The sequence below is a fragment of the Elaeis guineensis genome, chromosome 11 (assembly GCF_000442705.2).
Source record: "Elaeis guineensis isolate ETL-2024a chromosome 11, EG11, whole genome shotgun sequence".
NCBI lineage: Eukaryota > Viridiplantae > Streptophyta > Magnoliopsida > Arecales > Arecaceae > Elaeis > Elaeis guineensis.
In genome coordinates, this window is record NC_026003.2 from 18899239 (window position 1) to 18919798 (window position 20560).

At 36.8% G+C, this 20560-nt stretch overlaps 1 protein-coding gene and 1 long non-coding RNA gene across 2 annotated transcripts; both read right to left on the reverse strand.

The window, feature by feature from the left end:
• Positions 1 to 680: 680 nt before the first annotated feature.
• LOC140852452 (uncharacterized) lies at positions 681 to 1135 on the reverse strand. The gene is made up of 3 exons (XR_012135299.1): positions 1035 to 1135; positions 834 to 950; positions 681 to 752 (listed from the first exon to the last, which is right to left on the reverse strand). It is a non-coding gene; the product is annotated as an uncharacterized lncRNA (long non-coding RNA).
• Positions 1136 to 2054: 919 nt separating this feature from the next.
• Positions 2055 to 7090, reverse strand: LOC140852369 (uncharacterized). The gene is given in 9 exon segments (XM_073245308.1): positions 2055 to 2124; positions 2892 to 3124; positions 3207 to 3294; positions 3404 to 3586; positions 3767 to 4040; positions 4223 to 4583; positions 4586 to 5194; positions 5296 to 6015; positions 6977 to 7090. Coding segments are annotated over 9 exon segments (2652 nt in total).
• Between the last annotated feature and the right edge of the window lie 13470 nt (positions 7091 to 20560).

The window sequence follows — 20560 nt, forward strand, 5'->3', positions numbered from 1 at the left end:
TTTGCATATAATTTGTAAATTTATACCTCATATTGAAAAGTTGAGACAACAAGAAAGGTTTTCAATCTATGTTTTCAATGGATTACACGAAATGAGCTCAGGCATGTTAGCAATTAAACTTCTAAAATAAAAAATTAAAAAAAAAGAATTAACTATATATTAAGAATCTCAATTCAAAGTTGCCATTCCTAGAATTATAAAAAATTATGGATCTCATACTCTTAGAATGCAGCACTGTACCTAAGTATACTATAGCTGATTGGTTGTTGTTTATATTCCTCTCTTATAGATCATTGAAAACAAGAAAAAAAAATATCATATTTAACTTTTCTACTTTCTTAAAAGTAAAAAATTCTTACTTGGTCAAGGTTCATGCATTGAGGAAGATGAAGCTCTTGATTGGGAGAAAGTTTCAAAAAAGGCAGCAAAGCGAGCTTGGATCATAGCATTAACTTTTTCATTAACTTGTTCCTCCATTTGAGCTTGAATCTCAGCTCTAACCTCATCTTGCAATTGAGCTCGAACGTCTTCTCTAATGCTATCCACAACGATTCCTTAGCTTGTTCGACAGCTCTTTGTACCTCTTCTTGCACATTTTCATTATACCTAACTCTCTTAGATGGTGCCTTCTTTCTAGCACCTTTGCCATGAAAATAACCAGATTTTTGACCAAGTACTTGCAGTAATATGTCATCACGAGTCATTTGGGATTCATTCTCTTGTGTTTGTTGAACAACCTCCTCAAGTTGTTCCTGCAATAGATTATCAAAGATTAGATGCCAAAATAATGCATAATGAATTTTAAGAATAATAAGAAAAGTTTTTTAACTAACATGGATCTCCTTGGATTTAGGGTCAGACCATACTAATTCTCCTTCTTTATTTTTCTTAGTGTGCTGAATCAACCAAACCTGATCTGGTGGTGCTTTTTCACCTGTTTCTGGGTCCCTCTGAAATGAATCACAAAAAAATAAGTGTTTTATTTAGAAGTTCCTAAAACTATGTTAAATCTTCAATTTATTCTAAAAACTTACAGTTGATTCTTCAACTTCAGCATAAGATCGGGTGCCACATGTATGCTTAGTAACTAGCTTTGCCCTATTTGCTGCATTTCGCTTGCTTACTTTCTACAAACAATTGGTACATGCAACTAACATCATCTATAAATCCAAAATGATGATGTATATATTTTAAATATAAATTAAATTTTAATTTGTAAAAATCTGAAAAGCATCAGAGCTGAAGTATGCCATCATATATTTCCAATCTTCTGGAGTAACATCTTCAGAAATATTAGCCAACCTCTCCTCATCAGTTCTAAATTTCTTATATAAATCATGCAAGCGATTTCTCCAACCTCTATAAAGTCATTGCATGGTGGCCAAGACAAAAGCACATAAACGATATTCATTCCTATCATCTTCCATCTTAAACTTCTCCTAGAAGACACAAACAATGTAAATTGTATGTTAATATATATAAATAGAAATAAACAAGATATTAAAATCAATCATAAATATTTAATTTACCTTTACTTGTAGCCACATTCGCTCACCTACTCTATTTGCCACATCTGGCCAATTTTTTGTAGTTAATGGAGCTTGTGTCCTGACAACATAACCACAAAAATTGACAATATCTCTAGCATTTTCTCCTACTGCTCTCAGTATATCATGAGGGATGCTAACTTTCAATGGTCCATTCTTTGTTCTCATATCAACCTTAATACATTTGTAACGCCCACGCACATTCTTACTTGAAACAGTTGCTATAGAAAATAAATTACAATTAGTATAACTAAATTTAAGTTGAATAAATTAAAAGTTTCAGCTATAAATAAAATATTATTATACCAGCATTACTACAATGACTAGAAACTCTTGGTTGAGTTTGAAGTTGCTGTCCATGGGATTGACTTTGCTGCAATTCAAGCATCTGGTCTTGGTGTTCATTTGTCTGCTGGTTTTGTTGGTCCCAAAGTTATGCCTCTTCTTGTGATTGATTTCACCGCAGCCTTTCTCGATGAGGTGATGTAACTTCATTTGTTTGAAATCTTATATCAATAACAGGGTGTTGTCCTCGTCCACCAATTCGTGCACCTCTTCCTCTACATCTAACCATTTCCTAATAAAAATAATAAGCAAGCTTTTTAGTAAAAGTTCAACTAATTATCAGCAACATCTACTAAATGCACAAAAAAATATGAATATGCCATCAGAAGATACAAAAATAATATGAACACAATAAAATGATTTAAATTAAAATACCTGTTGGTCATCACATAATGTTTCTTCTTCCAACATGACAAAAAATAAAATTTTAATTACAAATAGGCTAATCATCAGGACTATATTCATCAGAACTGTATTCATCATGGTTGTTTTGATCATCATCTGTTTCGCTTTCAGCTTCTTCTTCTATCTCATCATCATTAATAAAATCATCTAATATCAGATTCTCTCTATTTGTGTCATTGTTGGGTGAAAAGCTTTGTGGTTGAAGATCATCTCGATGTAGCGCTCCTATCAACTCATCATTGTTCATGACTTGGCCATATTGAAAATTTTATTCTTGTTCCTCTTGTTGGTAGACATCATCTTCGATCAAACTATCATCATCATCATCATCATTGCATCATTATCTACAGATGGCACATCATAAGCATCACGTGGATAAGTTTTTACCACAACAAGCCAATTGCTATCAACTAAATCTTCTACATAGAACACTTGTTGAGCTTGAGAAGCCAACACAAAAGGCTCATTGGTGTTCAAAGATCCATGGATATTTACGCTTATATATCCATAGTTGTCAACCTATATCCTCGTCCCAATCGGCCAACATCCCACCAGTGACATTTGAAAAGAACTACTTTTTTATTTCCCACATACAACAATTCAAAAATATCTTCCAACACTCCATAGTATTCTTTATCAGCAGATGTATCATCTCCTTTTATAAGCACTCCACTATTCTGACTTTTTCGCCCAATTGCACGATCTCTTGCATGAAATCTGAATCTATTGACAATGTAAGTTTCATATCTATGAACTATTTTGAACGGTCCAACAGCCAAGCTTAGAAGATCTTCACTTGCTTTGCCTTTAGCTTTAAGCTTTGAAACCTATTTAAGATTAATAAATTAAGCCATTATTAGCATAAATAAAAGTAACTTAAAGTATTTACCTATATTATATGATACCTACACGTTCATAAAACCAATCTGAAAATTCCTTGTGATGTCTAGCCAGGATATTTCTTGAGCTCGCCTCTTCCAATTCTTTTTTATGCTCCCTATGAATGACATAATTAATCAATAATAAAGATGATTGAAGTAGAAACAAAGTTCTTTGAAAATTTTTATAATAACAAGATTTTGTTCTTACTCAATATATGGCCAAACTTCCTCACAGTTTCGAAGAACATATGCTTGAGCTTGTGTAAACTCCTGAGCATTAAGCTCATAAGACTTAAAAGCTCCTTTTGCACAGCCATCTTTGGCAAAGATTGATAGTCTTGGTATGAAGTAGCTCCATCATCATTTCGTGGGACTCGATTAAATTTTGTTTCAACACTATTCAAATACCTAGAACAGAATGTAAGGCATTCATTTGCAAGATAACCTCTTGCAATTGACCCCTCTGGACGAGCTTTGTTTCGACATAAGACTTTAATGTTCGCAAATATCTAGATTCAAAAGATATTAACTAAGTCAAAAATAATATAAAAAGAAATTATATTTAAGTTTCAAAAAGTTAAGGATTACCTTTCAACTGGATACATCCATCTATATTGGACCGGTCCACCAATTTTAGCCTCGCTTACCAAGTGAATTGGTAAATGAATCATAATATCAAAGAAAGCTGGTGGGAATATTGTTTCAAGTTTACACAGAGTCATAACAATGTCATCCTCCAACTGTTTTAGATCTTGAACTTTTAACGACTTTGAGCATAAGTTTCTAAAGAAGTTACTTAGCTCAATCAATGGCTCACAAACAAACTTAGGCAATAATCCCGAATGGCAACTGGAAGTATTTGCTGCAAAAGGATATGATGGTCATGGCACTTTAAGCCAGAAATCTTCTTCTCATTTATATTCACACATCTTGATATGTTAGAAGAGAATCCATCAGGGACCCTTAGATTAGATAAGAAATTGCAAAAGGCTATCTTCTCTTGTGGGGATAATGTATAAGTCGCAACTGGCATCTTCAATTTACCATTTTCAATATAAGGATGAAGATTGTGCCTAATGTTCATATCCACAAGGTCAAAACGGCCCTTCAATGTATCTTTTGTCTTTCCTTTTATATCCAGCATAATTCCTAAAATGTTAGAAGAAACGTTTCTCGCAATATGCATCACATCAAGATTATTGCGCAATTTCAGATCCTTCCAATAAGGCAATTGAAAGAATATACTCTTCTTCCTCCAATTGTAAACATCGTTAAAATCATCACGCTTACGCTTTTGACCCTTTCCAAAAGTAACTTTTTTTAACTTACGCAGCTGATCCAACACATCATCACCAGTTAGTACCTTAGGTGCATCTCTATATTCACATTTTCCATAAAAGATCTTTTATTACGTCGCCATGAATGATTTTTGGGTAAGAACCGACGATGCCCCATGTAACAAATCTTACTTCGTATTGAAAGAGAGCAAGTGTCTTTGTGGCAACAAGGACAAGCTAGTTTTCCTTTAGTCATCCATCCAGACAAATTACCATATGCGGGAAAATCATTAATAGTCCAAAGGACAGCAGCATGTAAGTTGAAATTTTGTCGTGTATGAGCATCATATGTCTCTACTCCTATATCCCATAACTCCTTCAACTCTTCAATTAAAGGCTGTAGATACACATCAATGTCATTTTCAGGGCACTTAGGACCTGGAATAAGAAGTGTCATCATAAAATAAGGATCTTTCATACACTGCCATGGAGGTAAATTATATGGAATCAACACAACTGGCCATATACTATGAGGGGTAGACATATTTCCAAATGGTTGGAAGCCATCACTTGCAAGACCAAGCCTAACACTCCGAGGATCTGCAGAAAAGGACTTGTACTTATCATCAAAGGATTTCCAAGCGAATGAGTTAGCTGGATGTCTTAATATGCCATCATTTATCCTTTTCTCCTCATGCCATCTCATGTCCTTTGCAGTGATTTTAGACATATACAACTTCTGGAGTCTTGGTTTCAAAGAAAAATAATGTAAAATCTTGTGAGGGATATTGCGCGTTCTGCCTTGATATTTTCAGCAGATAAGTTACATACAGGACATACGATTGCATTGGCATTCTCTCCCCAATATATAACACAATCATTCAAGCATGCATCTATTTTTATATGTTCAAGTCTCAAATCCTGAATAAGCTTCTTAGCTTCATAAAATGAGTTTGGAACTAAGGCACCATTTGGAAGAACTTCCTTAAAAACCTTCAGCAACTTATCCATTGATGTATCACTCCAATTATTTGAACATTTTAAATGGAGTAACTTCACAGCAAAGGATAATTTGGAGACCTTGTCACATCCAGGATACAAATTTTTATCGGCATCTTTAAGCAACCTGTAAAAGGCTGCTGCTTCCGGATTTGGTTCTTGGGGTTCATATCCTTCATTCACATCATCTCTTTCAACATCAGTATTTATGAAAGCACATGCATCATGAACCATTCCAATTAAGTCATCATAATCTGTATTTTCTTCCTCATCTAAATTGTCTCTACTATTAGCATTGCATTCCTCTAAATTTTCCTCAATTGTCTCACCATGATAAACCCAATGTTTATAACTTTTCACAATTTCATTTCGGATCAAGTGAGCCTTCACTTCATGTCGGCCCTTAAAGACTGTATTTCTATACTTAGTACAAGGACATCGTATTCTATCACTAACAGTTGGCTGACCAAAAGCAAAGTTAAGAAATGAATGGACTTCATTTATATATTCCATACTTGCTCTGTCATTAAGTTTCATCCAGTTCTTATCTGACATTATGTCCTGCACATTATAATAGACAATAAAATAATATCAACTATAATAAAATGAGTTGTTATGGTAAAACTACAATCAGCAGGTAGCGTAAGAATTAGAAAGATAATTGAACATAGAAAATTGAGGTTCGTAAGATGCTTATTTTAACAACAAATATATAATTTAAAGTCCTATATACAGTAGTTCATATTCATATCATCAATAGAACAGAGCTCCATAAATTGAATCGAAAAGTCTCAAAAAAAATTTATTCTGGCCCCATATGAGAGTTCAGAAAGGTGAAATTAGCCTACTGCAAGTCTCACACCATGGATTCAGTATCATATTCATATGGATAATATCCATAAGTCAATTCATGAAGGAAATGAAGAGGTATAAATCAAAAGTTTGAGTAGGCCAAAGAGTTCAAACCAAGGGGGAAACGGGATCTAGACAAAAATACACAACCATCCTTGCCATGCTCGATTTTAAACTAGCTAAACGAATTAGCACCCAGTCCTTTCTGTCACTAGCTTGATCTGTTATTTATATTTCTCTTTTCAGAATAAAGGTGTCATGAAGAAGTGTTGTGGGTGATGTATGATGGTGAGCGAAAGCTATAAGGGAGAAAGAAAGTCTACAAATAATTTCCTCCATTGGTTTTGCTTTGCTTGTAAGCTAAGGGAGCAAGAAAAGTTTACTTCAAAAAAAAACAAAAGGGAACAAGGAGAGTGTGCCAAATCATCATTTGCTTCACTTGTATACAATCATACCTGCAAACATATTATAAATACAGAGGACAACCAAATAAGATTTGTAATCAAGGTTTATGTAACCATTTTTTATGAGATGTCCATGCTAATAAATCACTTCCCAAAGTAGGTTAGGGAAGGATTTGGGCCCAAATATCTCATAAAACAACCAAGAACCTTTACCAAATAGATAAGTTGGTACCTTTAACTAAATGAAAAAGAAAAAAAAAAGGTACCTCCAATTTGTCCTCACTTTTAAGGATCAGGGGAGGGTTGGCTGTTGAAATTTGTATCACCCGAGTGGTGCCCCATCTTACTTCTAGAGCAATCACAAGGAGAGCAGTACCCATTCTCTCAGATTAATCAAGCAGAAAATTATTAATACAGTTGAACTATTCAATCAGTCTAAGCTTTTGTATGGTGACATTCCTCCATCCTATATATATTCTTATGTATTTATTCAACCCATATCACACGTCTGGATCTTACATCTGAGACTCACTGCCTGATGAACAGATTGGTATCATATTCATATTATCATGAGAACACAACTCCATAAACTGATAGTTAGGAACCAAAAAAAAAATGGAGCTTGGAAGTCTGACACCATGGATTTAGTATCATATTCGTATTATCATTTGAATAGAACTCCATAAATTGAAAATAAAGAAACCAAAGAAAAATCTTTTCAATCAAAAATCCCCAAACCCTACAAAATATCATGCTTCTACCCAGATTAGCTCTCCAAAATCTCAAGCTCACATCGCTGCAACTCACATAAAATCCCATATCATCGGAACCTCAAAATCCCTCTAATATCCTTAGATGCTCTCCTTCTCCATAGATCTCCAAAAACAGATAGCGAAATGAAAAGAAAAAGATGCAAAAACCAAAGGAAAATGATCAATCTATGAGGGAAAAGGGCATACCTTTGATTTTTTCTATCTGTCCTCTGTTTCGTCTATTTTTTTGATATTTTCCTAGATTTTTCTCTATTTTTTATGAGGCTTAATCAGGTGGGGAGGCTTGGAGCGGCCAAATGGGGAAGACGAGGGGTTTTGGGCCTCTTTCCCATGAAACCAAGAACAACGCGCGAAGATTGGTTTCTCAGCGGCAGGAAATTTTTATTAAATGAGTATTAAAAGTACTTAAAATGGGTTAAAAATACGGAACAATCCCATCATAGGGGTCGACTCATGGGTCGACTCATGCCTGGGGTCGACTCATGGGTCGACCTCTGTGGAAAAACATCAGAAAATGAGAAGGGAAGCACGGTTTTGTAAAATTGGCCTAAAACCCGCAGAGGTCGACTCATGGGTCGACTCATGCCTTGGGGGTCGACTCACAGGGTGTGCCAAGTTTGTGCCATCCAAAAATTCAACATGCCAATCATCTCATATGTCATGAGTCGACTCATGGGTCGACTCATATTTTTCAAACATAAATATCTTTCAAAATACAAGTCCAAAAATAATAAAATTTTTATCAATGGATCACAAATCTTTTGTTCTATCATTTGATGCTTTCAAATCAAAGTTTGATAAAATTACGATTTTGCCCTTGAAGAGCAATAAGTTTTTTTCAAGCGAAAATCAATAGTACCCCTTCAAATGCTTTGTAATCATCAAAATCAATCCAAGGAGCAACAAGAATGGGCATATCTATACAAAAAGACTTTTGGTATTAGAGCCGGGGTTTTGAGTTCTAACTTTTAATATAGTATGACGGCCTCCTCCAGATCCAATCCAATGTGCACCAGAATATTTTCTTCAATGGAGTTATCAATTGAAAGGGTGCCAGTTGTGAGTTCTCTCACATCACTACTACTAGGTGTGGGGGTTTCTAGGATTGAGTACTTGTGAAGAAGTGGTAAACATGAAGGAGATGAAACGTTTCGTTTCTTCTTCTTCTTCTTCCTCTTCTTTTTTTTTTTAGAGGGCAAAGAAAGGGCTTCCAATCAGGGGTTTGGTGCTTAATATTTTTTTATTTCAATGACGAGTAAATATTGTCATTGAATTTTTTTCTGTGACAAGAAAATATTTTCTGTGACAAGTAATTATTGTCACCGATGCCTTTTAGTGACAGAATTTTAATTCTTGTCATGAATAATATTTTATTTTTCTAACTAATATTTTAGTTTTTTGCACTTTTATTTAGTGACAAGTTCTAGTGACAAGAAAAATTTTTTTGTCACCAATAATTAATAATCTATGACAAAGATATTTGTTTGTCACTAAAATAAATCAATTGATGCTAATCAGTGACGAGCATGATTTCTTGTCATAGAATATTTATTTTCAGTGGCAAAAATTTTCTTTGCCACAAAACACTTGCCACTATAGATAAGATTTCTTGTAGTGTCGAAAGTATTCTCAGATGGAGGAAGCTCAACAACTCCATAGGCAGGTGGAAGGAAACAAGATCTCCAATAAGAAGAGGAATCGAAAAGATCCCCAAATAGCTCAAACTAAGATGGAATATTTTCAATCATGAAAGAGCTATCACTTGAGAAGTCTTCCCCATTGGTTTGATGGCTACACTCCTCTGTCAACCTCCTAATCATAGATTTTGATGAAGATCGAGGGCTAAGGATACCTGCAGTGACCTGAGCCGATGAAGTCCCCTTTGGACAGGAGCAAGAGGAAGTACTATCACTTCCATCGTGACCATGACCATGATAATGAGAAGTGCCACTAGCTCAAAAATGAGATCAAGATCCTAATCCGTAGAGGCTATCTCAGCAAGTTGTTCGGGGGAGACAAAATCGAGCATCTGATGAGGAGAACAAGGACATCCAACCAATGACTCGCTTTATCAATGCAATCTTCACCCTAGCTGATGGCATAGGAGGTAGGATATAAAATTGAAGAAGGAAGAGGAATGGTGTCTAGGGGGCATCACTTTCCTTCTCAATCTTTGAGGAAAGTTAATGGCACCATCGTCGCACTGCTGATGACAGCCAGCCATGATGTAAATACAATTCCTACTTATAATAAAAATTTATCTGACATTTCATTTCATGATGTTGTTTGAAGGATAAACTTACCAGCTGACCTAAAGGAGAAGAGGTTAAAGTGGAGGCTATGTCGAACGATGCTTGAACCCAGCAATGGTATCCTCGAAGCAGCCGTGGAAGGCTCATATGAAACATGACAACCCAATCAGAATAATCAGATTCTCTACTAGTCTCTGCATGCAGATGAAGCCTTAATCCTCCTAAGGCTCAGGGATTGAAGGTGGTTCGACATTTAAGAAAGGGTGAAAGGCTCCTCGAGGCTTTCCATGACATGGCCCATTATAGCCAACTAACGCAATCCCTTGAACAACTAACATGGCCCACTATAGCCATGGGTGGCTTACTGTAGTCACATGGCCCACTATCGCCAACCAAGATAATCCCTTGGCAAATTCAACATGGCCCACTATAGCCAACAGGGGAATCTTTCAAAAAATGCAACATAGGCTACTATAGCCATGAGTGGCCCATGTAGCCACGTGGCTCACTATAGCCAATCAAGATAATCCTCGAAAAATTCAATATGACCCATTGTAGCCACGGATAGTCTACCAGAGCCACATAGCCCACTGTAGACAATTGGGACAATCCTCTGAAAAATCCAACATGGCCCATTGTAGTCACATGGCCCACTGTAGCCAACCAGGACAATCCCTAAGAAATCCAATGTGGCCCACCATAGCCATGGATGGCCCACTGTAGCCATATGATCCACTAAAGCTAATAGGGATTGATCTCTTGGAGCTTTCACATTGCCCGTGGAAGCTAGCAGTGATGATATGAGAAGGCTCAACTCACTTAAAGATCCTACCTGAAGAAAAAGAGAAGACATCAAAAAATGCCTCAAAGAAGATTTCAATAGAAGGAGTACTTCATTCAGAAAGTTCATATACACTACAGAGAAGCTCATTACGATAAAGAAAAAAAAAAATATATATATAAAGCTCAGACTCGATCGACTGTTAGATGTGCGCCCTAGATGTCAGATTGGCTGACACATTCCTATACAAATCTAAGGGCAAATTTATAATTTTGACTATAAATCAATAAATGGGTTATTCTTCTATCACATTGTGTACATTGTGTCTGTGATATATCCTTTGAGATAGTAAGAATGTCAATTCATATTTTCAAAAGTTGAAAATTTAAGGCATGAATTTACATAACTAACTCATAAATAGCTCCTGATCACAGGATCATCACGAGGATGGTGATCGATCCAGAAGATTGGTGTACAATCGCTTTCTTAGGATAGATGTGTCTTGAATCTACGGTATGGAGACACCGGAGCAAGAGTACAGGTATTCGTTGAGAACGAGAGTACTGAGCGTGACCATATCGAGCAGTCATAAGGAAGTCTACCTTCTCGTCGATGACTAGCTCGATGCTGCAGTTATGTGTCTAGTTCTTTGATCTGAGGTGCATCGACAGTTCACCTTGAGTGTGTTATAGTTTGACTACACCATAACTCGATCTCCTAGCCATTCGAAACCCTGAGATGTATGTTAGCTGTAGCATATTCATTGTAGGAACTAGGTCGCACTAAGATGGGATCTATCAACCTCGGTAGAAGAGAAGAGTAGTCCTATGGTGATCGAAAGATCGAGTCCTTAAGCCCATGGCCATGGCAGAGTGAAATAATAGAAAAAAAGTTTTCCATTGAGGTTTCACATCGGATTCGGATCGATCGATTGATTCATATGACTGATGTTGGGTTTGATGAGTTCACCTTAACCCTAATTCAGTTGGGACTCATGATAGAGGAACTCAATCACACAGGTAGCTGCACCGAGAGGTTTATCTTCAGTTCTGATGGGTTGCCATCACATACTGCTAGGTGTCACTGATAGATTTTGAGAATAATTAGAATGATATTGATGATCGATCATTCTAATTGTCTGAATCAGAAGAGTTCTGGTCCATCGAAAGGAGTTTCGATGATGTCGATGATGAGATCACGACATATCTCATTACCATATAGAATTGAACCTAACTGGGTCACACAAATAAGGGTTAGGGTCTGGATGTCATCAATTGGGCTAACCCAATTGATTTAGATAAGATTCAATTAGGTTCAAGAAAATCGTGCTAGCATACGATTGAGCCTAACTTTCTCCTCGTGTAATCTTTTCTGTCTCTACTGAGCCAAATATGATTTGACTCATCTAGAGAACCTTGAAAAGGTTTCTCTCAGTCTAAATAAAGTTTGTTCAGCTCAGAAAAGGTTTGTCTTAATTCATGAGATGAATTTAAGACAAGCACCTGCTAATTCCTGTCACTTGTCAATTTCATTTTAGGACATCTATCAAATGTTGACATATGGATCTTAAACTGAAGAGAGCTCATTGAAGAATTTTTATGGAGTGTCTACATGCCTAAACTATATTGAATTAGATGCCATAATCAGATTATGGCATGAGCCCAATTGGATTAAAGTGGGCGTCCCAAATGGATAAGAATGAGAGAGTCCTGATTAACATGGACTCTTTGGCGCCACCTGGCTTGTGCTTATCTAAAGTTGGCACCAACATAGGAGAGAGAGTGGGGGTTCTTATCTGATGTGATCAGATGACATCACTCCACCAATCAAAATTTTTTCAAAATTTATTAAAATTTTTTGATTGGTCAAATGATGTGGCACTGCGCAGCATACAGGGTCTATAAAATCCCTATCTGCGCCTAGGGTTTGTAAGTTTCTGCTCAATACCCAGTCAAAATGAGAATTCTCTTCTCTTCTCTATATCCTCCCTGCTCTCCTCTCTCTCCTCTTCATGTCCAAGGAGTTGGATGTCCATCTGGCAAAGGTCCAAGGTGTGGTGACACCTGAAACAGGAAGGCTGCAGGACATCTTCGACAGGCTGCTGCTCCAACTTCAGAAGGAGTTCTGAAGCACTTTCAAATCAGATAGAGATCTAATTTTTGGAGCATAGATTCATGAGGAGAAGACATTCCAGGTCTTGCCCAAGTGGATACCAGTAAAGGCCAGGAGCTTGCGTGGCTACATCAGAACCTCGGGCTGTACTGAGATCATCTATAGGGTAATCAGATTACCCTTGAGGTATTACTTGTTTCCTCATCCCTTTTAGATTTATTTTAGACTTAATATCAAATATGAAGATTAGATCTAGATACTTATATCTAAAATAAATATAGGATAATTTTTTTAAATTATTCCACCCCAGATTTGATGAAATCTGGAAGATCCTACAAAGGAAAAAGATGATTTTTCCTTCACCGACACCCTTGGAGCATGAGTAAAGCTTTAGGTCGATGCGATCCCTGACGAAAAGTGCAGGACTCCTCATTTTGCGATGTTCACCAGCCCCTTCAAAAGGATATCAGTGATGACATAGGTGCTTTCTTTTTTGGAAGCCCATTCATCTTCACGATGCACAAGGAAGGCTTGAATGCTACACTGGATAAAAGAAGAAACAAGTCCTTTAGAAAGAACTAAGACTTGATTATAGAGGACGAGGAGCTAAGAGCCTAGATGGCCGCCACCACAACCCAACAACCAGAGTGGCGGGATATTTCAACACCTCCCATGCTAAAGCGGGATGCCCATTGAAGCATTTAGCGATTGAATGAAGAGAAAGAGAGATCTCCCAAGATAGAGAAGAGTGCCAATAATCCTTTGACATTGGGCAAGGCAGTGCTATCACGACATTGAGGAAAATAACCAAGGCAATATCGGCCCCAAACAATAGAGCTCTTATTTATAGAAGGGATAGGCCCAGACGAATTTAAATACCCCACTAGTTGTGCGACAAATGTCACCATCATAAAGGTCTTAGAAATTATACTTCTTAGAAAGTAGGTACCAACATGAAATGTGAGCCTTGGTCGGTCTTCAAACTGTATGGCTTCCCATCAGATAACCTTAAGATGAATCATCTTTTCTGATCCACAAAAATGACATGGCACCAATCAACATCCAGGGCTTAGCACCTACGTAAGCCTGCAACTCTCGAAAGCTCATTCACCACATACTGGCAAAGCAAGTGCTTGGAGTAAGATCAAGGGAGATTTTAGCTTAAACATGAAACTGGCCCTGCCAACCCATCCAAGCCATTTGAGCCTTTAACCGAGGTAAAGAGTTGGCCACACCAATATCATAGAGAAGTGAAAGACTTCATGTGAGAGATAAACATAACAAAAATATATTTTTCATTAATTAAAGGTTTACTTACAGAGGTTCACTAGAACAAGGTGACAAAAGCAATCATAAAAGAATTAAGACCTAATCTTCATCGAAAGAAAATATCCCAACCTTCTCATCAGTATTGTCAGAGTGGAGGCACCTTAGATCTAGCTTCAGGACCATCTTCTTCAAGTGCACCTTGCAGTCCTTGAAGCCTTGGATGAAACCAGCCGAAGATGCCTTGACAAGCTCATCCTCAAAGTTCACTGAGGTCATATACTTTGCAATGCATTTGTATCTAACCTCAGTGGGGAAATCCACTGTAGCTCCAACGAGATCCCCACTACCCTCGAGTAGAGGATAGTCCACCCCCAGCCTTGTCAATCCTACAGAGGGGGGTAGGGCCTAGCCCGATGAAAAAGAAGCCTAATACAACTCCGATGGAGCAACTTGTAGCCTCACAGCCATGGCCAACCTAGTCCCCATCGAGGACTACCACAAGTTAAAGATGAAAAGTTCTGGTTGGGTGCTCCTCGCCCTTGTGGATGAGGACTCCCCATGTGAAAAGCTCATTTTCTTTTTTATGGCCACCTTAATAGATGATGATAACAGCTTCATGGCTATCAAGACAAAAAAAGAAGAATCTACTTCTAAAGATTACTGTGACAAAAGAATAACTAATAGTTAGATAGTGAAAAATTCCATCGAACATATGGTCCATTTATACAGGCCATTAACGGTGTGGATTCGATCATCGAATCACCACATCTTGCCACCTAGCTTTCCTAAAGTAGCAGACTGCGAGGCCTTTCATCGCACCCTTATTCGGTTGAACCGCATAGGACAACTCACGAAGCATGTCTTGGAACTTACTGTGGCTTTCCACATGGTGGGTCCTAGGTGAGTCCAGAGGTAGTCTTCAGATTTTTTCTTTCGAGAGCACCATTCTATGACTCTTCGAGCTCCCTTCCTAATAAAGATAGTGCGAGTCGCAAAACAATGCATCATTAAAGCTCAAGGATTTTTTTCGAAAGCAGTAATGCAAGCACATTCAAGAGAAAATTGGGTCGATAATTCAACTATCAAGGCAGTTACTCCCTTTGCTTGAAAGCCCAAAGGCCACTTCAAACTTGAAAGTGGGAGGTATATCTTGTGGGAGAGACCTACCAATCGAGACCAATCCTCCATTGATGTATGCCTAAGATGATGTGGTAAAGTCATACCAGCTATAAATCCACGACTACAGCTAGCCACGTAGGTGAAATCTGTGTCTGACATCCATAACTAAGAATCTCGATTTAGAGAAGATGAAAAATATTTTTTCCTCAAAAAAAGAGTTAGAACGTGCTTTAACAGCCTGCAAAGTTGGGCCTAACAAATTCACAGATTTCAACTAACAGCCTACGGACTCAACCTCCAAATAAAAAAGGTACAAAAGGAACTCTCAGATAAGAAAAAAAGAGAAAAACATCGGAGAGCAGCTCTCGCTCTACTTTTCTGACTCTTGTGATCTTTTTTCTTTACTATTTTTAAAACTTCGGCTAATTTAACCATCGAAGGATCCCCCACCAGAACATCCGGGGTGAGTGTGGACTTTCTTTGTAGGTACTCTCCGATGTTGCAAATTTTATCTAGCATCCAGCTCTAGTTACATAAGCACCTTCTCGGAGTTTTAGGGCAATATGATGTATCTTTTTTTGTATTTTCTTTATAAATTCTTTTAATTGTAATGGATATTTAATCATCTTTGACTATGTAAAAACTTATCATTGTAATATGCAATACAAATGTTATTTTATGACTTCTTATTATATTACAAGAATTTTTGGAGTTCTTCGATATTTATTGTATAAGAGAGTTTTATAAGGTGTATAGGTTTATTATATGATTTGATATATAATGTGATATAGGTTTTGTCCATTTTTTCTTTCACATAACTATTTGCAATATTTTTTTTGTTTAAAAAATAATTGGTGATGCTTTAAGATATCGCAATAAAAAAGTTAGCGATGCTCATAAGCATTGTTAAGTGCCAATGAAACATGATGCTTATATTCATCATCAATAAGCAATGCCAATAAGCATCTTATTTAGGGACGCTTATTAGCGTTGTTAGATAGCGACGCTTATAAGCATTGACCATTAGCGATTCTTATAAGCATTGTCAATTACCAATGTTGATAAGCATCAGTAATTGATGATGCTTTTTAAAAATATTGGCAGGTGGAATTCCCATGCTTTCGTGGCTGACAATACTATGGTGGTTTGGGAAGCATTCTAGAATCACTTTGCAATGCTAACTAGCATCGGCAAAGCCTAAAATAACCCATTTTACAATAGTGACTCAATAAAATGGACCCATATTATGTACAAGGGTCAACTTATCTCTCCCTCCTACGGACCATAAAGCCAAATTTATTCACATTAGGTAGTCCAAATAAGCAATTAAAGCACCTTCCATGATTTTCTAGAGCCTGCATTACTAAACCAAGGATCCTGCTAAAATGATAGGCATAATTTCCAGAATAAGTCGAATCAACTATAAAGCATAAGAAAATGCAAGGTAAACCAGGTTTGCTATTCACAAGGTGTACGATTAACCAACACTCGATTAATTGGATCTATCATACCACATATGACCCTAATACTTATGGTTATAATTCACTTGGGAAACAATGCTATGACGTTCCCCTAATATACAAAGGAAATGGCATATGATTCCTCAATATAATAACACATCAATCTACAGTTTTGTCCTTCCATTGTAACTGATAAATCATCTCAGTTCTCAAAAAAATAAACTTGATACTGTTGAATTGATGTAGGGTATGAGACGAAGCGCAAGCTTTGGAGCCACCGACTAGAAAATTTAGACTAGCTAGCTAGGTAAATAAAGTAAAATAAACCAAAAGTTTTAAACACAATTATGAGTTTAAAATCAAAAGCAAATGTGAAATGGAAGCTAAGCTAGGTAACTAGAAGGGACAACTAGTAGTTTAATCACATTGCTACCAAGAGGACCTCATCGTTGCCAAGTATTTCACCATCCAATGCCTTCAAAGCATTCTGTGAAAACCCTGGAATCCATCAGAGCTTATGTGAAATCTGTCATGCAGAGAGAGAGAGAGAGAGAGAGTAATCATGAATTAATATGTACTCAAGAGACAACAAATTTCATTAGCTGATGTATAAATTGAGGGCATGGGTGCGTATTGATAGGTTCTAGTGCTATGATATTGAAGAAATGTTGGGGCCCCTCAAAACATGGCTCGAACTTGGCTAGCTTATGAAGCAAGCTTCTAGAACAAATCTTAGTTTAAGGCCGTAAGTGTTTATAGCAAAAAAAAAAGAAAAGTAAGAAAATTTGATAAAAAATCTAAAAGAAAAAAAAGTTATTCCTAATTCATTGCGGGTATGAATAGTATTTTTGTAATAATATTAAACCTCATTCGCAATGGGTCGGTGTGTGACAAATCTGCAAACTATATGGTCATAACTTTCTTGTCAAAGCTCCAGTTAAGGTGATCCAAGATGCACTAGAAAGCTAACACGATATTAGATGTGTTTGAATTAGTTTGATCTTAAATTTATATTGCACTAGCTACGATGATGCCATCTTTTAGGTTGATGTGCACTTGATTGCAACTTGAATTATTATTAATTTAACTTGCAAAACTTAAGCTTATCAATGCTTGTGAGTGAAGTGGCACTTTCTGTCCTCCTAATCAATATTGTAAGGACCTATAGGTCGACCAGGGCTCTTAAGATAATGAAGGGTGAGAATTTGACTTTTGATCCTGTTTTAGCATGAATTTTGATGCATCCATGACTACTTCGTTCTGTTTTTCGCCCCTTGGTTCAATCTTATGGGACCCCTGGCCATAAAATTTGATGCAGAAGAGTCTAGCTTGGGTCAAAAGATCATAGGGTTAAGCATTTCCAGTCTATATCATGAACCCATAAGTGACAAGCATCTATCAGACTAATGGATCAACCAAAGCACTGAAGAAACTATTTCTCCAAATGCATTCGCAAAACCATTGATATACTACATACTTTTGTAATATACAAAATAAAATATAGTAAAATACTTTTGATAAATCATCATTGGATTTATGTTTTGTATGGTTAATCTTTGCCCAAGAACGTTATTCTCACGGTATGAGGAGTGAATTCTTTGTTGAGCACGGCCTCACCATAGATCTGATACACACCCAATAGTATCACCCAATAAACATTGTGCACATAGTCGTAGTTTGGTCTAAGCAGTCTAGCTTTCAAAGTGACCGACTCAAACAAGTTCACATGGACCCTCAAGTTAGAAAACATGCAAAAGACTATCACATAAAAACAACATCATCACTCTTGCCGGAATAATTTCACTTAGAGTTGTTCTCAAAATAGCCAGTCAATACGATGTCTCATACCAGGTGTGAATATGGAGTTCTCAAAATAATTTCAGTCCATCATCTATCATCTGCAGCTATACAAATGAAGTCTCCCCACCCCATCCTTATCTGTGACAATTTGAAGAACAAGGAGCCAGAGTCTTAAACTCTAGATTGACATATCAATAGACCAAGTCTTCTAGATTATTGCTATGAATCTTAGGTATCTAATGCAGAATAGATATCTTATACTTTCATAATTTATCCAAAAATATACATTTAAAAGAAAAAAGAAAACATCTCATACAAAATAAAAAGGCATCAATTCCAACATCTAGGTCAGATCCTAGTTAGGTTTATCTTTTTTTTTTTTTTTTTGGTAAGGAAGAAGAACATTATTCACAAGTATGGTCAAAAGATGAAACATTAGAATAGAGCCCCGAAACAAACAATAACATCATCAAACAAAAGAGGCTCAGCTCCAGAAATAAAAAGGATAATAGAAATAACGGAGAAGAACAATAATACAAAAGATCCGAAAACTATATAACAAGCTGAAATACACATGCCAATATAGAGAACCCAGATAAAATCGCCAACTAAGTAACAAGTGAGCATCATGGATATGAAGAAAACCCAAAAAATAGTACCGGAGATCAGAGCCCACAGTTCGCAAATACCAAAACGTGCTAGGATCATATATATGAGCATCCAGAAAGCAGCATATGTTGACATTTTGGGTTCCAGAACACAGTGAGCCGGAGAAAGCATTGGAAGTATACTGAATACTAGATGACGTATAAAGAAGATAGTACTTTAGAACCCAATTAGTGTTGGGGCTTGAAAGGAAACCCAAAAGATCCAGCCAATTAGAACATAGGAGCAAAGCCTGAAGAAGTATTACAATTAAAGTTGGAGATGTCTTGAAATCTTTTCCGAAGTGCTGAGAAGTATAATTGAGATGAGAGGGCAGGACCTGTAACAATATATACAGAACCAGAAGTACATGAAGGTAAGCAAAACACAACACTACATTTGAGCAAGCAGTTGATGGTGAAATGAAGTAGATTGACCCAAAAGTCAGCACAGGTATGTAGCCCATGAACAAAAAGAATATGTCAGTGATAGATCTACCCGCAGCATTGTAATATAAGCGTCTCGAAGCATGCAGTATGAATAAAATCCAATAGCCTGAGGTGGAGCAATAAGTGCATCCATGGAGATAGCAATGCTGTAAGATAGCAGAAGAGGAAGTCATAACCCTGTGAGGAAAATTGTAGCCAGTAGCCTTAGATCTAATAAAGTCATCCCATTTTTTGAAAAGCAATGTCATAAGCATCCACATTAAGCATTTGAAGCGCATAGCTATCCAAATCAGAAGCATTTTCAATCTAAAACTCAGCTGATATTACTATCCGAGCCATGCAATCTGCAAGTTGATTGGCTTCCCTGTGAGTATGAGAAATAAAGAAAAAAGAGCACATCATCCTCCAGGCCTTAAATCTTGTATGATAGTATTATTAGCATAAGTACTATCATTTTGAGAAGATAAGGAAAATACAACAATTTGAGAATCACCTTCAAGCCAGATTCTAGTGGCATTAAGATTCATAATCGTTTCTTTAACATGCAACCAAGCAGCAAGAAGTTCAGCATAAGGAATAGACAAAAGAGTAAATGGTTTACCACCGGCAAGAAGTACGTCACCTTTGTAATTTCTTATAGCATAACCAACTGCTGCATTGTGCCTTATCACCAATGCATTAAAGTTAACTTCTAGTGTGTCAATAGGAGGGGATAGCCATGCAACCAAAACAGAAGTTATTGGAGGATTAGGGAAAGAAGAGTGACTCTAGTGCCCATGGCACATCAGTGCTTAATGGAGCTGGTGGAGAACCAAGAGGCAGCAGTCTATAAGAGTATGTAACTGGTGCAGAGGTAATATGAGATATTATCTAAGCCTGTCTAAAGAATGGTCTGAGCCGAACTCAAAAGTTTCTAACGGATTTGGCTGTGGACCAATGACCAACCTATTCATTGATGGGTTCAAGTAGCTTGGGCTGGATCTTGGTTGAATAATGGATTTGCATGTTGGAGTAATAGTCTTTCAATTGTTGTCTCAATTTATAAGCATTAAACTCATCATGAATTTTGATTGTCAGACAAAAAAAAGCTTTCATATTTAATCAAGAAATTAAAAAGTTCCTACGTGTTTGCTAAAGTGAAGAATCTCACATATCTCTATCTTTTCTTTAAACTTTTATGCGTTACTTTG